We start from the raw sequence: 17,826 nt of genomic DNA, 5'->3' as shown, positions 1-17,826 counted from the left end.
TGTAATATCTTTAAATTGTTAGCTATCGTAGATGACTCTACTTCTATTGTTATCGACTCACTTTGAGTCTTAATTTTTAACGAAATACCTTAAACAAAAGAAAAGAAAAGAAATAAAAAAAAAAAAAAAAAAAAAAAAAAAAAAAAAAAAAAAAAAAAAACTTCAAGCCCTAAGAAGAACTTTCAAAATATCAAACCAAACAAAGTTCTGGCTGACACACATCAACGTGTCAAAGACACGGAGAGAGAGAATTCCATAAGTAAGTTCAATCTCAATCTCATCGAAGAAGAAGCTTCTATCTCGTGTCCAAATATACTAAACTAGTCTTTCCCCATCGTTAACACCGATAAGATGGATAGATCTTCGTGGTGGGTCCCTTCTTTCACCTGCACATCCCGTTTTAGTACCGACTGTGGTCATTTCATGCCATGCCAAATGCAATCTCTTTTTATGCAAGCAATTGCATGATCAATTATTAACGACCCAGTACTAATTCGAACACCGTTAAAATTACACGCCACGGTGTGAGAATAGTACAAATCAGTAATGGGTGGAAATAAAATTTCTGAAAAAGGAGAAAAAAAATGAAAAGGGGAGTTATCTGAAAGCAGAAACAAAACAAGATACACAGGATGTAAAGTCGCTCCGCTCCTCCAATAATTAGGTTCACGGGCAGCTGACCAACTCGGGCAACGGTCAGATGCTTGGAGAGAGAAAAGTAGAGATAACGGTGGTTACCCAAACACGTCCCTTAAAATCCTAGCCCTTGCCTCATTTCCAACGAATTTTTTTCTTTGGTTTTCTCTCTTTTCTCTTTCTCTATAATCGATCGGGAACTTCATCGTCTAATTAAATCAATTCTCCTCCTCCTCTCATCTACTAATCTTGGTAAGCTCATCATAACTTTTTTTTCATTTTTTTTCCATTCATTTCATAGCTTTGTTTTCATTTTTTTTGAGTTATAAATATGAAATGGTTTTTATTTTTCTGGGAATTTTATTGAATTTGATCTGTTGTTTATGTAGATCAGCTTATGTTTATGCATGTATATTGCATAACTGATTGATATTGCTCTAATAATTTCTAGTGTATGGTAAGGATCTTTCAATTTGTAGATCTGATTTTCTGAAACCAGATTTCATTTTTTAATCAATTTTGTGCTGTTGTTTTTTATTTTCTTTTAGATCTTTTCATTTCATTTGTTTTTTGGTTAAATTTAGTTGCCGATTGGAATTTTCTCATATTGATTGATTTGTAGATTTTTTTTTATTTTGAAGCATAATCTGAGGATTTTGTGCTAATCATATGCATAATTAGTTAGGTTTGGTGATATCATGCTATTGTTTTCACTTTTGGAAATTCAGATTCTATAGCTTCACTTTTGGAAATTCTATAGCTTTCTTAATACCATGTTTGTTTTTTTTTTGATGACTTTTTCATTGAATTTTTGTGAGATTACTAGGGATTATGATTTGTTCGGATGATCAAAACCAAATTCTATTTCTCTGATGGTTGGTTTTTTTTGTACGTGAATTGAATTATGCTCTTAAATTTGTCATCAATGTTTATATGATATGATGGATGTCCTAGTTGTATCATTGTATGTATCATTTTGGTTTCAGCATGAGCACATGGCATTCCAATCTGTGGTTATTTTAGTGTACATTTTTTTTCAAAAGCCAGGAAAGTTGTAGAAGATTTTCCAATAGAATTATCAATCTCTCTTAACACCTAATTTTTTTATTTTTTTTTGTTGCAGAGAGCCAATTACAAGAAGGAAAAGATAAGGACGGTATGAATTTGTAGAGGAGAAAAAAGCTCGGTAGAATATAGAGATGGAGTAGTTGAAGACTCGAAGTTTCTGAGAGATTTGGACTTTGATCTCTATTGCCATCACCATTGTCTCCAATTCCTTAAATATTTCTATTTATAAAGAGGGTATTCTGTTTTCAAGAATCATGGCACAGGAGAGCTGGAAGAAGGAAACGGAGGAAACTGAATGCCAAGCACCAGAAGGAAGAACCTTCTGTGCAAACAATTGCGGCTTCTTTGGAAGTTCAACTACCAATAACTTCTGCTCCAAATGTTACCGAGATCTTGTCATGAACCAACAACAGCAACAAGTGAAAGCATCTCCTCTCATCCCCTTGCCTCAAAAGATGCCTGCTTCGACCAATTCGTTGCTGATATCTGAACCTGTCTTTGAGAGGATTGATAAGGTGGAAGAAAAACCTGATTTGAAGATTGAGCAAGGCCCATCATCTGCAGAGGTTGTCAAACAACAACCTAACCGTTGCATGTCTTGTAAGAAACGCGTTGGTTTGATAGGTTTCAAGTGTCGATGTGGGGGTATGTTTTGTTCTGTTCATCGATACTCGGAGAAGCACGAGTGCTCATTCGATTACAGAAATTCTGGACGTGAAGCCATAGCCAAAGCAAATCCACTCGTCAAGGCTGAGAAAATCCAAAAGATCTGATGCTTTTTTTATATGAAGAATGATGATTCTTCCGAAAGGAATGGGTAATATTTGCTTTCTTTTCTTTGCTCTCTTTTCGCATTTTGCAACGTGAGATTTCTTCTGAATCCAAACAAGGACACAGATCAGAAACTGGAAAAGAAAACAAAAAGAAGAGGAGAAAAGAAGGAAAGCAAAAGAGACAAGAAATGCTTGAAGTACTATAAGTACTTCATGTCTATGCTGTGAGTTTGTATTGTAGTTTCTTATCTGTAGGTTGTGGAATGTAATCTTCTGTATAATGTAAATAATTAAACCCACAGTTTCTAGGGAGCTCTTCGTATGCTATAAAATGATCTGTGCTTTGCTTTCCTTTTCGATATGATAGAAATGCAATAGTTCTCAAATCTTCTTCAAATATTCCCAAGTCGTAAAAGACGGAAGAATAGCGCAGCTTGTGATTAATTTGTGGACAACTAGTTGTAGTCGCACGTATCTTCCAGCTTGCCCATCCTTAACTGTGGCAGTGCGGCTGCATCTACAAAGCACTTGCAAAACTATAGCTCATCTCTGGTTAAGTTCGGAGCTGGTGTCCCCGACTGCGAGAGCTGACTGGGTAACCTGACTTAAAAAAAATGGCCGCATTACGTAGAGGATGATTGTGGATAAGCAATCACCTCTCTCCCTCGTATCCAACCGATACGAAGAGAGGAGGGATGCTGAATATAATCCCCTCAACTATCCGTTGAACTCATTTTTATTTTTTTAGAACTTCGTCGTGGTGGAGGAAACCCCTTGAAAATGCTACTTCGCCATGAAAGAACAGAGTAACATTTCTCTCATTCATCCTATACTACTACTGTTACCATCGCTACCACTAACGCTATCTAAATCGCTACAGTTATGGCCCTTACACCGGTTTCGCTTCGTGGGTTGTTCTCTCAGTCCCTTATTTCTCACTTCCCGCGAAAAATTCCTGAAGAAACTACTCTCAAAACTCTCAGAAATCTCCATAAGGTATCATCTTTCAACTCCCTGTTTTCGAAATAGTTTTTACCTGTTTTGGTTTGCCTATCTTATAATCGCTACTTTGCAGCTGTTTGTTGCGGATACTGGCCGACAGAATTCAGCTTGTTTTAGTAGTTCAGCAATTTGTCGTGCCATTGGTGATTCCTTCAATGGAGAAACTGGTATGAATGTAATACAAGAAATGGGCAAGAAAAATGGATTTGATTTTCTTCATGTAATGGAAGAACGTGGAGTTCGAGCAGATTGTAATACATATATTTGGCTTTTGGAGGGATGTTTGATTTCTGGGTCGGATGCCAAAAGGATTCATGGGCGGATTTTGAAATCTGGGTTCTGTGAGGAATCTATTTTGTGCGGTAAGCTCATTGATTTTTACTTGAGTTTTGATGATTTGGATGATGCAATGAAATTGTTCGATGAAATGGCTATAAGAGATGTATCTTCTTGGAACAGTATGATATCTGGGTTTCTTGACAAAAATGTGTACTCTTAGGTATTCAATTTATTTTGGGATATGATAGCAGAGAATACAAGTCCCAGTAATGCTACTTTTGCAAGTATTCTTAAAGCTTGCAGTCGTGGCAATGTTGCTTTTCAGTGTGTTGAGCAGGTGCATTCGAAAGCTATTCACTATGGTTTCGCAACAGATCCATTAGTTGGTAACCCTTTGATTGACTTGTACTTCAAGAACGGATTGATAAAGTCGGCTAGATCAATCTTTGAGGAACTACATTTAAGGAACAGCGTTTCATGGGTTGCTATGATTTCTGGCTGCTCTAAAAATGGACATGAAGAAGAGGCTATCCGGGTCTTCTGCCAAATGCTGGAATCAAGGACTGTGCCAACCCCTTATGTATTCTCTAGTGTCTTAAGTGCATCGACTAAAATAGGATTATTTGAGTTGGGTGAGCAGCTTCACGCCCTGGTTTTCAAGTGGGGCCTTTCTTCTGAAACATATGTTTGCAATGCACTTCTATCCTTGTATTCTCGATGTGGAAATTTTCTCTCTGCAGAAAGTATTTTTACAGAAATGAATACTCGTGATGAAATCACATTTAATTCACTTATTTCTGGGCTTTCTCAACATGGGCATAGTGAAAAAGCGCTTCAGTTATTTGAAAAGATGCAGCTAAGTGGTATGAAGCCAGACTGTGTTACCATTGCAAGCCTCTTGAGTGCATGTGCTTCTCTTAAGGAAACTCTCAAGGGTCAACAGCTCCATTCGTACTCAATAAAAGCTGGACTGTTATCTGATATCATCATTGAAGGTTCTTTGCTTGACCTCTACATTAACTGCTCCGATCTACAAACTGCCCGCGAGTTTTTCAATTCTACAACAACAGTAAATATTGTCTTATGGAATGTGATGCTTACGGCTTATGGCCAATCAGGTAATTTACCAGAGTCACTTGAGATATTTACTCAAATGCAAATTGAAGGCTACAGACCTAATCAGTATACATATCCAAGTATATTAAGGACATGTACTTCTCTGGGGGCTATGGATCTTGGGGAGCAAATCCATACCCATGTCATAAAAACTGGCTTTGAGCTTAACGTGTATGTTTGTAGTGTTCTTATTGATATGTACGCCAAACATGGAAAGCTTGATATTGCACGAGAAATCCTCGAAAGGCTCCCCGAGAAAGATGTTGTCTCGTGGACTGCCATGCTTGCAGGATATGCACAGGATGGGCAATGTATTGAAGCTCTTAAACTTTTTGAAGAGATGCAGATCCAAGGAATTCTATCTGACAATATTGGGTTTTCTAGTGCGCTTAGTGCCTGTGCTGGAATTCAAGCACTTAATCAAGGGAAACAAATACAAGCCCAATCTTACGTTTTTGGTTATTCTATGGACCTTTCCGTAGGAAATTCTCTTGTCAATCTTTATGCTAGATGTGGAAAAATGCTAGATGCTTATTTGGCCTTTCGGATGATTGACAATGTTAAAGATGAAATTTCATGGAATGGGCTAATATCAGGATTTTCACAAAGTGGGCATTCTGAGGAAGCTTTACAAGTATTCAATCAGATGAATGTCAGGGGTGAGACCAAACTTATTTACGTTCTGTTCTGCTGTTAGTGCTTCAGCCAATATAGCAAATATAAAACAAGGAACACAATTGCATGGTCAGATGATTAAAACCGGATTTGATTTGGACACCGAGGCTGCGAATGCGTTGATCACATTGTATGCCAAGTGTGGTAGCATCGACAATGCTTGGAGTGAATTTTGTGAGATGCAAGAAAGAAATGAGGTTTCATACAATGCGATGATCACGGGATATTCTCAACATGGATTTGGAAAGGAATCCTTGGATCTCTTTGAGGAAATGAAACGAAAGAATGTAAGGCCTAATAATGTTACTTTTGTGGGTCTGCTTTCAGCTTGTAGTCATGTGGGTTCGGTGAACAGAGGGCTTGATTACCTGAAATCCATGAGTGAAGAACATGGGATAGTTCCAAGACTTGAACATTATGCCTGTGTTGTGGACAGTTTTGGACGGGCAGGGATGGTGGAGCGTGCAAGAGAGTTCATCGAAGAAATGCACATAGAACCCGATGCCATGATTTGGAGGACTCTTCTTAATGCTTGTACAGTTCATAAGAACCTTGATATTGGGGAATTTGCAGCTAATCAGCTGCTACAGTTAGAACCAGAAGACTCTGCAACTTATGTTCTCTATCAAATATATATGCAGTCGCCAAAAAATGGGACTTGAGGGATCATATGAGACAAATGATGAAAGAAAGAGGAGTGAAAAAGGAACCCGGGCGTAGCTGGGTCGAGGTAGAGAACTCTTTCCATCCATTCTTTGTTGGTGATCGGCTGCACCCATCAGCGAATCATATCTATGACTATTTAAAGGATCTGAACATGCGGATTTCTGAAATTGGGTATGTGCAAGATCGATACAGTCTTTTGCACGATATTGAACAAGAGCAAAAGGACACTACTGTATACATTCACAGTGAGAAGCTGGCTGTTGTGTTTGGTCTCATTAGCTTATCACCGCTGACACCGCTGCGTGTATTTAAAAACCTTCGTGTGTGTAAAGACTGTCATAATTGGATGAAGTTTGTGTCGAAAGTTTCTAACCGATCTCTAATTGTCCGAGATTTAAACCGATTTCATCACTTCAAAGATGGAGTTTGTTCTTGTAAAGATTTCTGGTAATCCATTGCCAGGTAGATCTTAAGGGGGGGTATGTCATACTTTTTCACCAATTCTGGCGAACAGGTACTTAACAATTCCATAAATTCTGTAGACATATATAGCTTTTATAATTGTTGATTTGATTCAAATGATACATATTTCATATTTTTAAAAAGGACCAATGCCACATGAGCAGTGGACTAGTTGTCCTTTTTCAGTTTGTGACTGAAATATGAGACCCTTGCAATGAAAAGGGTAGTCAATATTTTTGGATTTTCAAGCTTCATCCATTGTGGATTTGATAGTTTCAATCTGCTCTTGATTTCCAGGTTTTTTTGCGACATTTTAGTAGCAAGGAATTGAAGTAGCCAAGCTTGACAGACAGGCAAGGGTACAGACTGAATGAAGAGTGCATATTGGCAAATGTGTAGCGATTCTTGTATGTATGATCAACTGGTAACCCCTGAACTTGTGCTTATCTAATCAGTTCAGGTGGAAATCAAATTTTTCTTGCACCTCTCTGTGATTAGCTATTGGGGGTCTAAAATTGAGAAGAGAACGCGAAAGTCTTTCTTTGGTTCAGGTGTAAAGTATTAAAATGATATGTTGAGGTAATATAACCCGGAAATGGAATAACAATGTTGACTTCTTCAAACTGAGAAGAGAATAAGCAGAAGAAGGCTTCTTTAGTTCAGGTGTAAGTATTAAAATGATTCTGTATGTAAGTAAAAAATGTCAGAAATCATATACCAATGCTGACGACAGTAGTGACGATTATATCACCTTGAGTTTTTAGCTTCTTATTATTATCGTCCTGATGTCAGAATTCAGAAAAGAATTTACTCATTTTTAGGATGAGTTCTTTGACAATCTGAACTGGGTTTGTCTTTAATGAGATGAGTACCTTGACATTGTACTTTCAGTTCGGTGGATTGAGAATTATAGGAACAGTGAAATTGTTCTTGCCTGGTATGGGTTTTGGCCTGGTATGTGCTGAAGACTTGCCCAGTCATAGACCGCTGGCCTTGTTTCTGAAGAGAGTTTCTCTGTCCTTATCAAGTTTTGATTAAATTCTAAGTGAGGACTTGGCACCCTCTTGTGTCCATCTTTTACAATCACCAAAAGCACAGAAAGTGGTGAACTTGTTATGCGACTTGTACTTTTAGAAGTTTGCAAGGATTAAAATATTGAGTCATAGTGAATGATCGAAGCTCACTGAACAACTAGTTTCAGCTTATTATCATTCTTGTAGATCCTGGAAATTATGAGCCACTATGTGAACAATGAAAATTACCAAGTAATAAGATATGTTAACATAACACTCCCAGAGGTACCAAACTGTTGCATTTTTATATTGCACGTAAACATAAAGTCATAAATCTTACTACATTTTCTAGTACAAAACCCACCATTTCTAATGGTAAGGTGGAAAACAAAATTTCCTACCTCATCTTGAAAATCTAATTTGGTTTACGTGGTTTTAACTTCTCGTCTCTCTCCTACACAACCAACTCAGGCTGATCAAGTCGACGAGGCATTTCATAGTTAAACTACTTTGTGAGGTTCACAAGGACCATACTCAGACATCCTCAGGTATCAAAAGTAGCTTTGAACTTTTTTCTCATCAACACCAACAACGATAATAAGTAGAACTACTTATTTTGGCGTCTAGCTTCTAATGGTTGCGCTACGTTTGTTATTCCAGAGTGATTCTTGACAAAAGTTCTTAGGCATCCATTGATTATACGTGGAGCTGTTCCGTCGCAGAATCGTTTTGCAAGATCAACCGCCTGCAATGAATACCAAATACCCAAAACTAGTGAGAATAGCTATAGAAAAGAAGGAATAAAAAAAAACACCACAGAAGTTTTTAAAAGATATATGAAATATTTCAAGTGTTTGAAGGGCGAGGGTAAGAACTGACTTCATTAATAATGATCTGGTGGCGTGTCCCAAGAACTGTTATTTCCGACATTGCCAAGTGAAGAATGCATAACTCCAATATCCTGCTTGCAGGCACATTCTGCAGTAGCAAGACAGAGAATAAGTGATCCATACGGATACTCCAAAATGTAGAACCAGGGAGGATCTGACAAGATTTCTCTGCGAAAAATCTTATTGGATGGTGATGTGACTGTATAAGTCTTACAATAGGATGGAATATTGTTTACTCAAAATTCCACCTTCTGTCTCAGAAGGAATAGAAGTCAAGAACAGTTAATGCAAAGTTTGGCTTTGGCATACAAGACAAACAAGGTAAACGAAATTCGAGTGTCTTTTTAATGGGAGTGAGAATCTCAACAACAATTATGTAAATCGTTACACAATAGAGATGTAATAAGCAAAACAGCTCAAAATGGAGTACACTATTACTGGACTTTAGAGTTGTAGAAGATACAAGGTATAAGCAAGAAAACGTTGACAGAAACTTGGCCAATTCACATAGCCTGGTTTATGAAGTGGAAAGATAAACGAACTGTTTATTACATACCTTCCAATTTGGAGGTGCTATCTTGTCTATAACAAGAACATGCTTTTCCCAAGAGTCCACAATAGCAACCAACATTTTCTTTGTCAAACTGGATGAGATTATGGATCAAGTTAGTCCAACTTATAGTCCATACAATGCTCTTTAAAAATTGGAAGAAAATAGATGCTTTACCGCAAAATGAGTTTGCTGTAAACCAATTTTGGTGGAGCTGATAGCACTTCTGCTTCTGAGACACAAAAAATAAAAAATGTGATTCATCCCCACTAAAAGATGCTAAAAAAAAAACTAAAGCAGACCAATTAAAGTTGTGACACAAAAGATTTCAGCTCTGACTGTTGCTTCAGCACTTCAGCTCTTTCTGAGCTTTGTCAACTTTTTTTTTCTTATAAACTGGTGGTCGACTGATTACAGCAAAGTCAGGACCCTTGGTTTTTGGGGTGATGCATGAATCTCTTAGATTACTAGTGCCGACAAATTTGTTGCTTCAACAAAACAACTACAATATAAGCAGATATGGATTTATGTAATGCTACAAAATCATAACCCCTAGTCACCAATGCAACTAAGTTGAAAATCACCAAGAAGTGTTAAAAGCTAATTACCAATTGCAGACTCCTTTTCACTCTTGTGCAGCAGCTCCTCAGCTTCTTCTTCTGTCTGGGTCGAGACAGGAGGACCACCAAAGGTCATGTGATTGTACTCCAGTAACAATGACTTGTCAAATTCATAACCTGGTTCTGATTGCAATAAAATGAGGTACATTATGAGAAACAAAAACCTTGCTCTAAACCCCAAAAACATAATACCAATAACAACAGCAATCTACTCCAAGAAAATGATAAAAATTTCTCACAAATTGAAAATATCATTACCTCTTCTAACATTTAATCGCTTCTCAAAGAGTTGAATTGGGTCTGACCCCTCTAAGCAGGAGGCATACACTATCGATCTACCATTAAAAAAAAATCAAAAAAAAAAAATCAAAACCCAAACCCAAAAAATGAAAACTACTCAAATGAGATAGAGAAAGAGATACAGATAGAGAAAGGGTTTACAGTGCGAGTTCTCTAGCAGCTCTGGGACTACAAAACCTTCCACTTTTATCGATTTTTGGCAAATTATCTTTAGCAGAAGAATTATTATTTGTAATAGTCTCCAATGGTTCTGCAACAGCAAGACATGGAGAGAGAATGGATTTACTAATACTACGAGTTGAGGATAAAAGGAAATGGGTTTTCGAGATAGAATTAGAATTTCTAAACTGTTTAGGATGAAAATTAACAACTTGGGTCTGTTTGAAAGGAGAATATAATTTATGAGAAGTAACTTTGAAATGGGTTTTTGAAGAAGGAAAGTTTAGAACAGAGCTTCCCTCCATTTCTCTCTGAAAGTTTTTTTCAGAGCTAAAAGGAAGAGGTGTTTTGATAAATTTTTCTGAGAAGATAACGATATCTTAAGGATTTTACTGGGAATTATTATGGATATTTTGGTCATTTATGGTAATAGGGAATAAGAGCACTTCATGTGCGTTTTACACGCTTGAGTGCAAAACAATTTGGTGGGTGTTGAGAGCAACTGTGGTGCGAGTATAACCAAAGACCAAAGAGGGAAAAAAAGATCAAATTTTGGGTTTAGTATGGTGTGTGACGCTACGGTGGAAATCCTAAATTTGGTCAGATGTACATTATACGTTCGCCTGGTGTGGGGCGTAGACTATACCAACGTCTGATTGGGGCGGAGGTATAAAGCCCGCCCCACTAAAATGGTTTTGAAAACAAAGAATGGGGCGGGGGTATAATGCCCGCCCCATACAAAATAATAAAAAAAAAATGGGGCGTAGACTTTGCGTACGCCCCATGTGGAGCGTAGACTATACCAACGCCTGATGTGGGGCGTGGAATATACGTCCGCCTGATGTGGGACGTGCACTATATGTCCGCCTGGTGGTGGGGCGTGAAGTATACCAACGCTCGACTATATTTGGGTTTAATCTTGGTCCCAGATCAAATATACTCTGGGTTTTAGTCGTTGATCAAAATTTGATCGATAGTATGTTCCACTACGTCTGTTCAAAAGACCAAATATTTGGGTTTACTCTCCCACTGTGGACGCGACTCCTTATCCCACGTCTCAAATGGTAATGGGCCGGCAACCACAATGTGAGATTCGATTAATTATCTTTTGCATTTCTTACCGGAAGCTTCACTGGAAATTGTATCATTACAACAAGAAGATGTTTTTACATCTGAGTTTTATCAGGTTGTGAGGTGAGACTATTGCCCTCGCTAATGTAGATTGCTCCTTGTTTCGACTTCGTTGCGTCCAGGACTATACTGCACTGTGAGTAGCAGAGATCCTGTCATGGCATCATGACTTGCTGATGCACTGCTGTATCAATAGTTCTCTGTGCTGTTGTTGCTGAAGTTCACAAAGCTGCCAACTTTGAGCTGCGGCTGCTGAATGCACTAAGCATTCCAGAAGCTGTGATCTTCACAAGGCTGCGGCTGCTGAATGGTATTCACAAAGTTGTGTGAACTTTCATGCTGCGTAATTTTGGAGGTGAATTCCTTTTCTCAGCTCTTACCAGTAACTGGGGAGCCATGACTTAACTGGTGCTGTTCATGACTACTCTACAAACTGCTGCTAGTCACCAAAAGGGAGATTGCAGTATTTTCTGAGCTGTTGGTCTTGTATTCGAGATAATGACTGCACTGAACTGTTGGTGGTACCAGTGGGCGTGCCATTGTCATTGCTGTGGTGTCAGGGTCTTATATTAGTAATTGAGTCTGCTGCCACCAGTTATCACACACCGCTGGGGAGAGTATCTCCATCTTTGCGGTAGAAGTGGTAATACGCAACTGTGGTACAAGGTGACATGTATTGACTCCAAGAACAATGCCAGCTGACACCTCTTGAGAATACATATCAGTCTTTTAGCCAAGCATTTTGCTAAACACATTAAGTGCTCAAGTCAAAATGCGACTAATCAGCTTTTCAGATGAGTTGCGTCAACGGATAATCTTTGGAGACTGCGCCTGTGTCTGCTTTAATGGGTCTGCAATCTTTGGAGACTGCGCCTGTGTCTGCTTTTGCCGTGTCTGCGTCCACATCAATGGGTCTTCTGCCGCCTCTGTGTCATTTGAGGAGCGTGAGCATCCTCGCTAAGGCGTAGTTGGCATCCTCAGCTACACTGCCTTGCTGGTAGGGTTGGCCTTGCATCATGATTCACGTGATGAAATCCATCAGGAAGAGGTAGCATCAGCGTGCCGATTGACAACCGCGCCAAGGTTTTAAGATGCGTCAGCACCGCAAGGCTTGTCCCGTTACATCAAACATTCGGATTTCACTTCCATCCAGATCGAACTATAGGAAGTGTTGCAGCTTTTTCAGGAGGAAATGACTGACCAAGTCATCAATTCTCTGTTAAGCACGGATAATCTTGGACAATCATTAGTCCAAGTGCTATCCACCTCGTGCTACGAGATTGTATTTCGCCATTATCAAACTTAGAGCAACAACTTGCTAAAGGTACGTCTACATACACAGCTAAAGTTGCTTCGCGACGTGCACTTCCCAACAGCAGAACTTGTAATGCTGCGGACTGAATAGCTGCTTTTCAACTAGGGAGTGTACAGTCGCTTCTATGTTCAAGTGAGTCTGCTACTCAGACTCATGGGCCTGCACAAAACGAAAAACATAGAAATTTATTCAATAGACAGCATATTCGAAGGGTAATCCCTCGAATCGAGATGCTGCCCATCTCCAAAAGGAAGATTTCAGTTCAAAACTGTTGGTCCTCTCCTCGAACTGCACGGCCTGTTGAACAGTGGGTCGCACTAATAGGTATGCGCTCGTCACTGGTCTGGCGTCTGTGAAACCTGCAGTAGTAGTTCCACCAGTAGTAGCAGCTCCACTTGTTCACTACAGGCAGTTCCACCAGTAGTTTGTTGATGGAATCTTCTGACTTCAGGAGCCTCTTCTGTCTTTTGTTGCAGTTTACCACTGTTAGCTAGGTATTTTATTAAATGCCTTAACTGCAGTGAATGATGAATGCATTTTACATGTCATATCTAGTTCACAAAGCTGTTGATCTCCTGCTTCTCTCAATCCCCACTTTTTCTGCCTTTTTGGTGGTATTTCACCAGCCTTTCAACTAACCATGTTACTAAACAGATCGTCTGTGATTTTATATTATGTCATTTGCTTATCTGCACTTGATTTACTCGTGCCTTTACACTGCTTGTATCCGCAAGCGCTATACATTGCTGATTTACTTACTCATTCACTACAGTGGATTAATTATGTGTATTACCTATCATGCTTAAAAAAAAAAAGATTATTAGCCATTACACAGGTGAAATCCAAAAAACAGTACTTCACCTTAAACGCTCCAAGGGAAAAGCTTAGGTAGTTGCCTCCAGCAAAAATTACTTTGCAGGCAAAATTTAGTGTCCCTCTGCAGAAAATCAATTCGTGAGTGCTTATGATTGGTTCGGCATTTTAGCATACCTGGAAGAGAGTGCATGACTATAATCTGATCATGCCGTTGATTCACATAAATGGCATTTACAAATAGTTAGCAGCACAAAAAACTACAGTTCTATAATTTAGATATAGAACTGGTACAAGTCTGACAACGTTCTAACTTAGCAAGAAAGAATGTTTATAGATTGAACAATAAACAAAAGTTTACAAAATAAACAGAACTACAGTTGCGAGAAGATTGCAATATACTGAGACATTAAAGGGATGCAAAAGAGAAATAAACTAACTCCAATCTTGGCCATCACAAGACTGACAACGTTATGTTCTAACTTGCTTCTAAAATAAGACTAACTAATTTTCCAGCAATCATTTATACTCCATTTGCTCTCTCATAGTCTTTTTTTTTTCTTTTTCCTGACAGAGGCAAAATCCATAATAAAGCAAGAAAAAACACCTAGTAGGCAAATTACAGCCTAGAACAAGTACAATAGTACCAGTTGAGTACACAATAAAGAGAAAAACAGAACACGAAACATAGTCTCAGAGAAATGAAGATTTCCACTTAGTTCTCCTGTGAAATATCCTCCATAATGTCATGCTGTCCAACATAAGTAAACGAGCTGAGTGAAACCAAGCTCTCAATATAACTTTCAACTTGATTGACTTCACTCGCTCCACAAATATCACGAATCGTAATGAGTTTAGCTTTATCACATTTTGGGTCGTACAAAACAAAACCCTCCAAATTTGGCATCAAAATTTCACCACTCTTGTATCTGCATATCGGCATCGCATTACTCATGATATTATTATCTACAATTAACTCTTTGGTAGTTGTGAAAATTTTAGTCCACGATTGTTTGACCCCATACTTTTGCATCACCCATAAATCAGCTCGATCACCAAGAGATCCGACAAGTAAGCAAAGACATCCATCTAATTTTCCAAGTTCAATCGTGACATCTTTATTTTCCACGGCTTCCGGTAGAGCCAAATCAGCAAATCCTTCATCACAAGTATTAAAAGAAACTATAATATTAGAAGTACGATTTCTAGGCGTGATTAGTAACCAATGAAGAGCTCTGTTAACCAAGACTCCTGAACTTCGCTGAAGCGATGAAGATTTGTAAGGTATGAATTTCTCACTGTTTTTCCACGAGTTTGACCTTAAACTGTATATTTGAACTCCAAGCCTAGTAGACTCTCCGGAAATTGCCACCATTTTTATCAACTTGTAATCCTCAATGCTACAATCATAATAAAACCCATAATCTGAATTGTTTTCTACAATCTGTACACCACATGAAAATTCACTTGGTGGGTTAGGTAATTTCTTATATTCTTCAGTCTTAGGATTCCAAAAACAGATGATGTCTGGGGTTTCTTCTTCATCCATCCCACCAGTAAGTAAACAAAGTAAACCATCACAAACACCCAAAATAGTAACCTCACGTGATTGTAACTGTTGGAATGGGTACCTCAGATAAGAACCCTCATCACAACATTCACATCCACATTCAGAATCAGGCTCACATCCACAATCACTATCAGGTTCACATGATAATAATGAATCCTGATTTACACGGATGATTTTATAACCATTCTCGACATCAATTACAAGAATGAAATTAGGTTTTTCGTTTTGAACAGCAAGATCAAAATGGTTTTTCACAAAACTAGGGTTAGAGAGTAAAGAGTTCCATTGTTTGCATACGCACCTAAATTTTGAAACTGATTCGAGTGGTAACCTTAATAAGACTTCATGAAGAATCTCCTCTGGAATTGGAACGCTGGACATGATTTCAGATTCTCTAGTCGACACTCCTCGGTTCTTCCACGGAATACAGATGATTTCAAATTTAGTGGCAAATCTTTTTGTATGCTCCCATTCCCATCGAAGCAGGACCGCGGTTTACATAAGCACTCCTCAATTGTTAAAGTTATACTTACACCTGGTTTACATCAGTTAACTGATGCAACAGTCATTGTCACGTGTTTCACCTTTTATTCGTCTTTTATTCGCTGATGACTATTTGTTGTTTACTAAAGCAACTCACTACGAGGTCCAAAATTTAGTTGATGCTATTAATGTTTTTAGTTCTGTTTCGGATTAGATGATAAATTTTGAGAAATCTGAATGCTTTTTCAGCAAAAAAAGGTTTAACCAAATAGATGTGTTTCTCTCATTAGAACTCTTAATATGAAGAAGATTGACCTAAATGATAAATACCTTGGCTTATCCCTCTTAATTAATTAATAGGAATAAAACAAAGTCTTTTGCTTACTTAGTTGATCACTTTGATACTAGTGTTGCTAAATGGAAAGGTAAGCACTTTAACCAAGTTGGTAGGTCTGTTATGGTTCAATGAATTCTTTCAAAATTCCAGATGATGTTAACTATCATATGGAGAAGTCTCGGGGAGACTTTTGGTGGGGAAAACACAATCAAGGAGGAATTTATACTAAACAACGGCAAGGTGTGTGCACTCACAAGCATGTAGGTGGCCTCAGATTTCTTGACCTCAAAAAATTTAATCTAGCTTTACTATCTAAATTGATTGGAGATTAATCCATGGGTTTGATGAGTTATGGTTTAGAATTCTAAAATGTAAGTATTTCAGAAATACTCATCCTTTGCATTACAAGAAAAATCAGGATTCTTCTTGGGTTTGGAAAGGGATTTGTAAAGGCTTAAATATTGTGAAACATAACTCTTTTTGGGAGGTAAAACATGGTAGGAGTATTAGAGATTTTGAGGATAACTAGATTCCAGATGTTACTTTTCCCCTGTGTACTCAACACCCTAATCCAAATCTTGTCGTAGCTGACTTCATAGATCACGAAACAAAGCAATGGAAGGTACCATTGCTTTATGATTTTTACACTAAGGAAAATGTCGATAGAATCAAACGTATAAGAATACCTCAGTTTGGTGAGGATAGATTGATTTGGTCCTCTTCTCACAATGACAAGTCACTGTGAAGTCTTATTATAGGGTTTTAACAAGTGTTAATACAAATGGCGCTGTTAATCCCCCTCATAATCCTATTTTTAAGGCTTTGTGGAAAACTCAGCTCCTTCCTAAAATTCAATTGTTTCTCTAGAAATGCATTTATATATTTTTCCTACCAAAATAAGATCAATATGTGTCTAGTAATAATAATTATTGTTGTATGTGCAATAACAACATTAATGAAACTAATGAATATTTGTTCCTTCATTGTCAGTTTGCAAAATCTGTGTGGTCTGTAACCCCAAAAGGGTATTTGATTTTGCAGGATGCAGCTACTAATCCTACAATCAAAGACTGGATAAGGAAATTGTTAATGAACAACCATGATGTTCACACACGTATTGAAATCTTTACTACAGCCTAGAGCATATGGAGAGATGGATGCTTTAGGGTGTTTCAACAGAAAATAGTTCAGCCTTCTGTCACTGTCAAATTGGCTTTGAGTGTATCTAATGACACTTTTAATGCTTTGAACTCTGTCTCTGGTCAATTTTCTAATCAGAGAAATGGTGCCATTAGTAACCAGACCTCTGCCTCTAGTGCTACTAATCCAACCTTATTGGATAATCTGCCTGAGGACTGTACTTTGATTTTCTGTGATGTGTCTTATGATAAAGATACTAATATATTTGGTATTGGTATATACATGACTACAGGTGCAGGCAACTTCAAGGGATGAAAATTTGTCAAATGCATCGCAAGCTGGGTTGCACAGACGCGGACACGACGCGAATGCGAACACTACAAAATTCTCAAAAAATTAGGATGCGGACACGTATATATATATTTTATTTATATATAAAATCATGCATGTATACAACAAAGTCAAAGTGTTTGAATCCTAAAAATTAGAAAATGATGCTACATGTGTATAAATTTCAAAAGAAAAAAAGAAATCGTTTGTTTATACACGCCGAAGGTCAAGCAATCAATCACTATTAAACACATGGCACAATCAAAATGCATTATTGGAACAACAAATGCCCAACCAAGGGTATACGTGATGTCATTTCCAATCACAAGACCCTAATAAAGACCTAAATGATTGATCTCAATGTTTGTGTTTCTTCATTTAGTTAATAATAGTAAAAATAAATGAAGAAATTTAAATGAAAATGAAAAGAAAAATAAAAAATGTTTCAAAACCGAGTCATCAGTGCGTCCAAACTAGACGCGTGCATGACGCGCACAT

At 37.9% G+C, this 17,826-nt stretch overlaps 3 protein-coding genes and 1 pseudogene across 5 annotated transcripts; 2 read left to right on the top strand and 2 right to left on the bottom strand.

Annotated features, from left to right (window-relative positions):
- Positions 1–583: 583 nt before the first annotated feature.
- LOC113309741 (zinc finger A20 and AN1 domain-containing stress-associated protein 9-like) lies at positions 584–2,838 on the top strand. Of its 3 annotated transcripts, none has more exons than XM_026558252.1 (3): positions 772–888; positions 1,026–1,093; positions 1,760–2,838. In XM_026558252.1, the coding sequence occupies exon 3, from the start codon at positions 1,959–1,961 to the stop codon at positions 2,475–2,477; it is 519 nt and encodes a 172-aa protein (XP_026414037.1). In that variant the 5' UTR covers positions 772–888; positions 1,026–1,093; positions 1,760–1,958; the 3' UTR covers positions 2,478–2,838. The 3 variants fall into 3 exon arrangements, with proteins under 3 accessions (XP_026414036.1, XP_026414037.1, XP_026414038.1); XM_026558253.1 differs by having other exon boundaries at positions 778–888; positions 1,031–1,093; XM_026558251.1 differs by lacking the exon at positions 1,026–1,093 and having other exon boundaries at positions 584–888.
- A 154-nt stretch (positions 2,839–2,992) lies between these two features.
- Positions 2,993–7,885, top strand: LOC113309737 (annotated as a pseudogene).
- Positions 7,886–7,976: 91 nt separating this feature from the next.
- On the bottom strand, positions 7,977–10,560 carry LOC113309740. The gene is made up of 7 exons (XM_026558250.1): positions 10,192–10,560; positions 10,009–10,085; positions 9,739–9,873; positions 9,308–9,362; positions 9,137–9,224; positions 8,570–8,668; positions 7,977–8,435 (listed from the first exon to the last, which is right to left on the bottom strand). Exons 1-7 carry the CDS (start codon positions 10,512–10,514, stop codon positions 8,298–8,300), a joined length of 915 nt encoding a protein of 304 aa, XP_026414035.1. The 5' UTR covers positions 10,515–10,560; the 3' UTR covers positions 7,977–8,297.
- A 3,100-nt stretch (positions 10,561–13,660) lies between these two features.
- On the bottom strand, positions 13,661–15,498 carry LOC113309738 (F-box/kelch-repeat protein At3g06240-like). Its single transcript, XM_026558249.1, has one exon. The coding sequence runs from the start codon at positions 15,417–15,419 to the stop codon at positions 14,184–14,186; it is 1,236 nt and encodes a 411-aa protein (XP_026414034.1). The 5' UTR covers positions 15,420–15,498; the 3' UTR covers positions 13,661–14,183.
- Between the last annotated feature and the right edge of the window lie 2,328 nt (positions 15,499–17,826).

This window comes from Papaver somniferum, chromosome 9, assembly GCF_003573695.1.
Source record: "Papaver somniferum cultivar HN1 chromosome 9, ASM357369v1, whole genome shotgun sequence".
Lineage (NCBI taxonomy): Eukaryota > Viridiplantae > Streptophyta > Magnoliopsida > Ranunculales > Papaveraceae > Papaver > Papaver somniferum.
This window is presented reverse-complemented; position numbering and strand designations above follow the sequence as displayed.

Bases quoted from the DNA above. Each gene is read 5' to 3' on its own strand.
- LOC113309741 (XM_026558251.1), top strand. From the start codon at position 1,959: ATGGCACAGGAGAGCTGGAAGAAGGAAACGGAGGAAACTGAATGCCAA.
- LOC113309740 (XM_026558250.1), bottom strand. From the start codon at position 10,514: ATGGAGGGAAGCTCTGTTCTAAACTTTCCTTCTTCAAAAACCCATTTC. The intron at 10,086-10,191 runs GTAAACCCTTTC...TTTTAATGGTAG, and splicing joins GCTGCTAGAGAACTCGCACT to ATCGATAGTGTATGCCTCCT. The intron at 9,363-9,738 runs GTAATTAGCTTT...TTTGTGTCTCAG, and splicing joins TGAAAAGGAGTCTGCAATTG to AAGCAGAAGTGCTATCAGCT.
- LOC113309738 (XM_026558249.1), bottom strand. From the start codon at position 15,419: ATGTCCAGCGTTCCAATTCCAGAGGAGATTCTTCATGAAGTCTTATTA.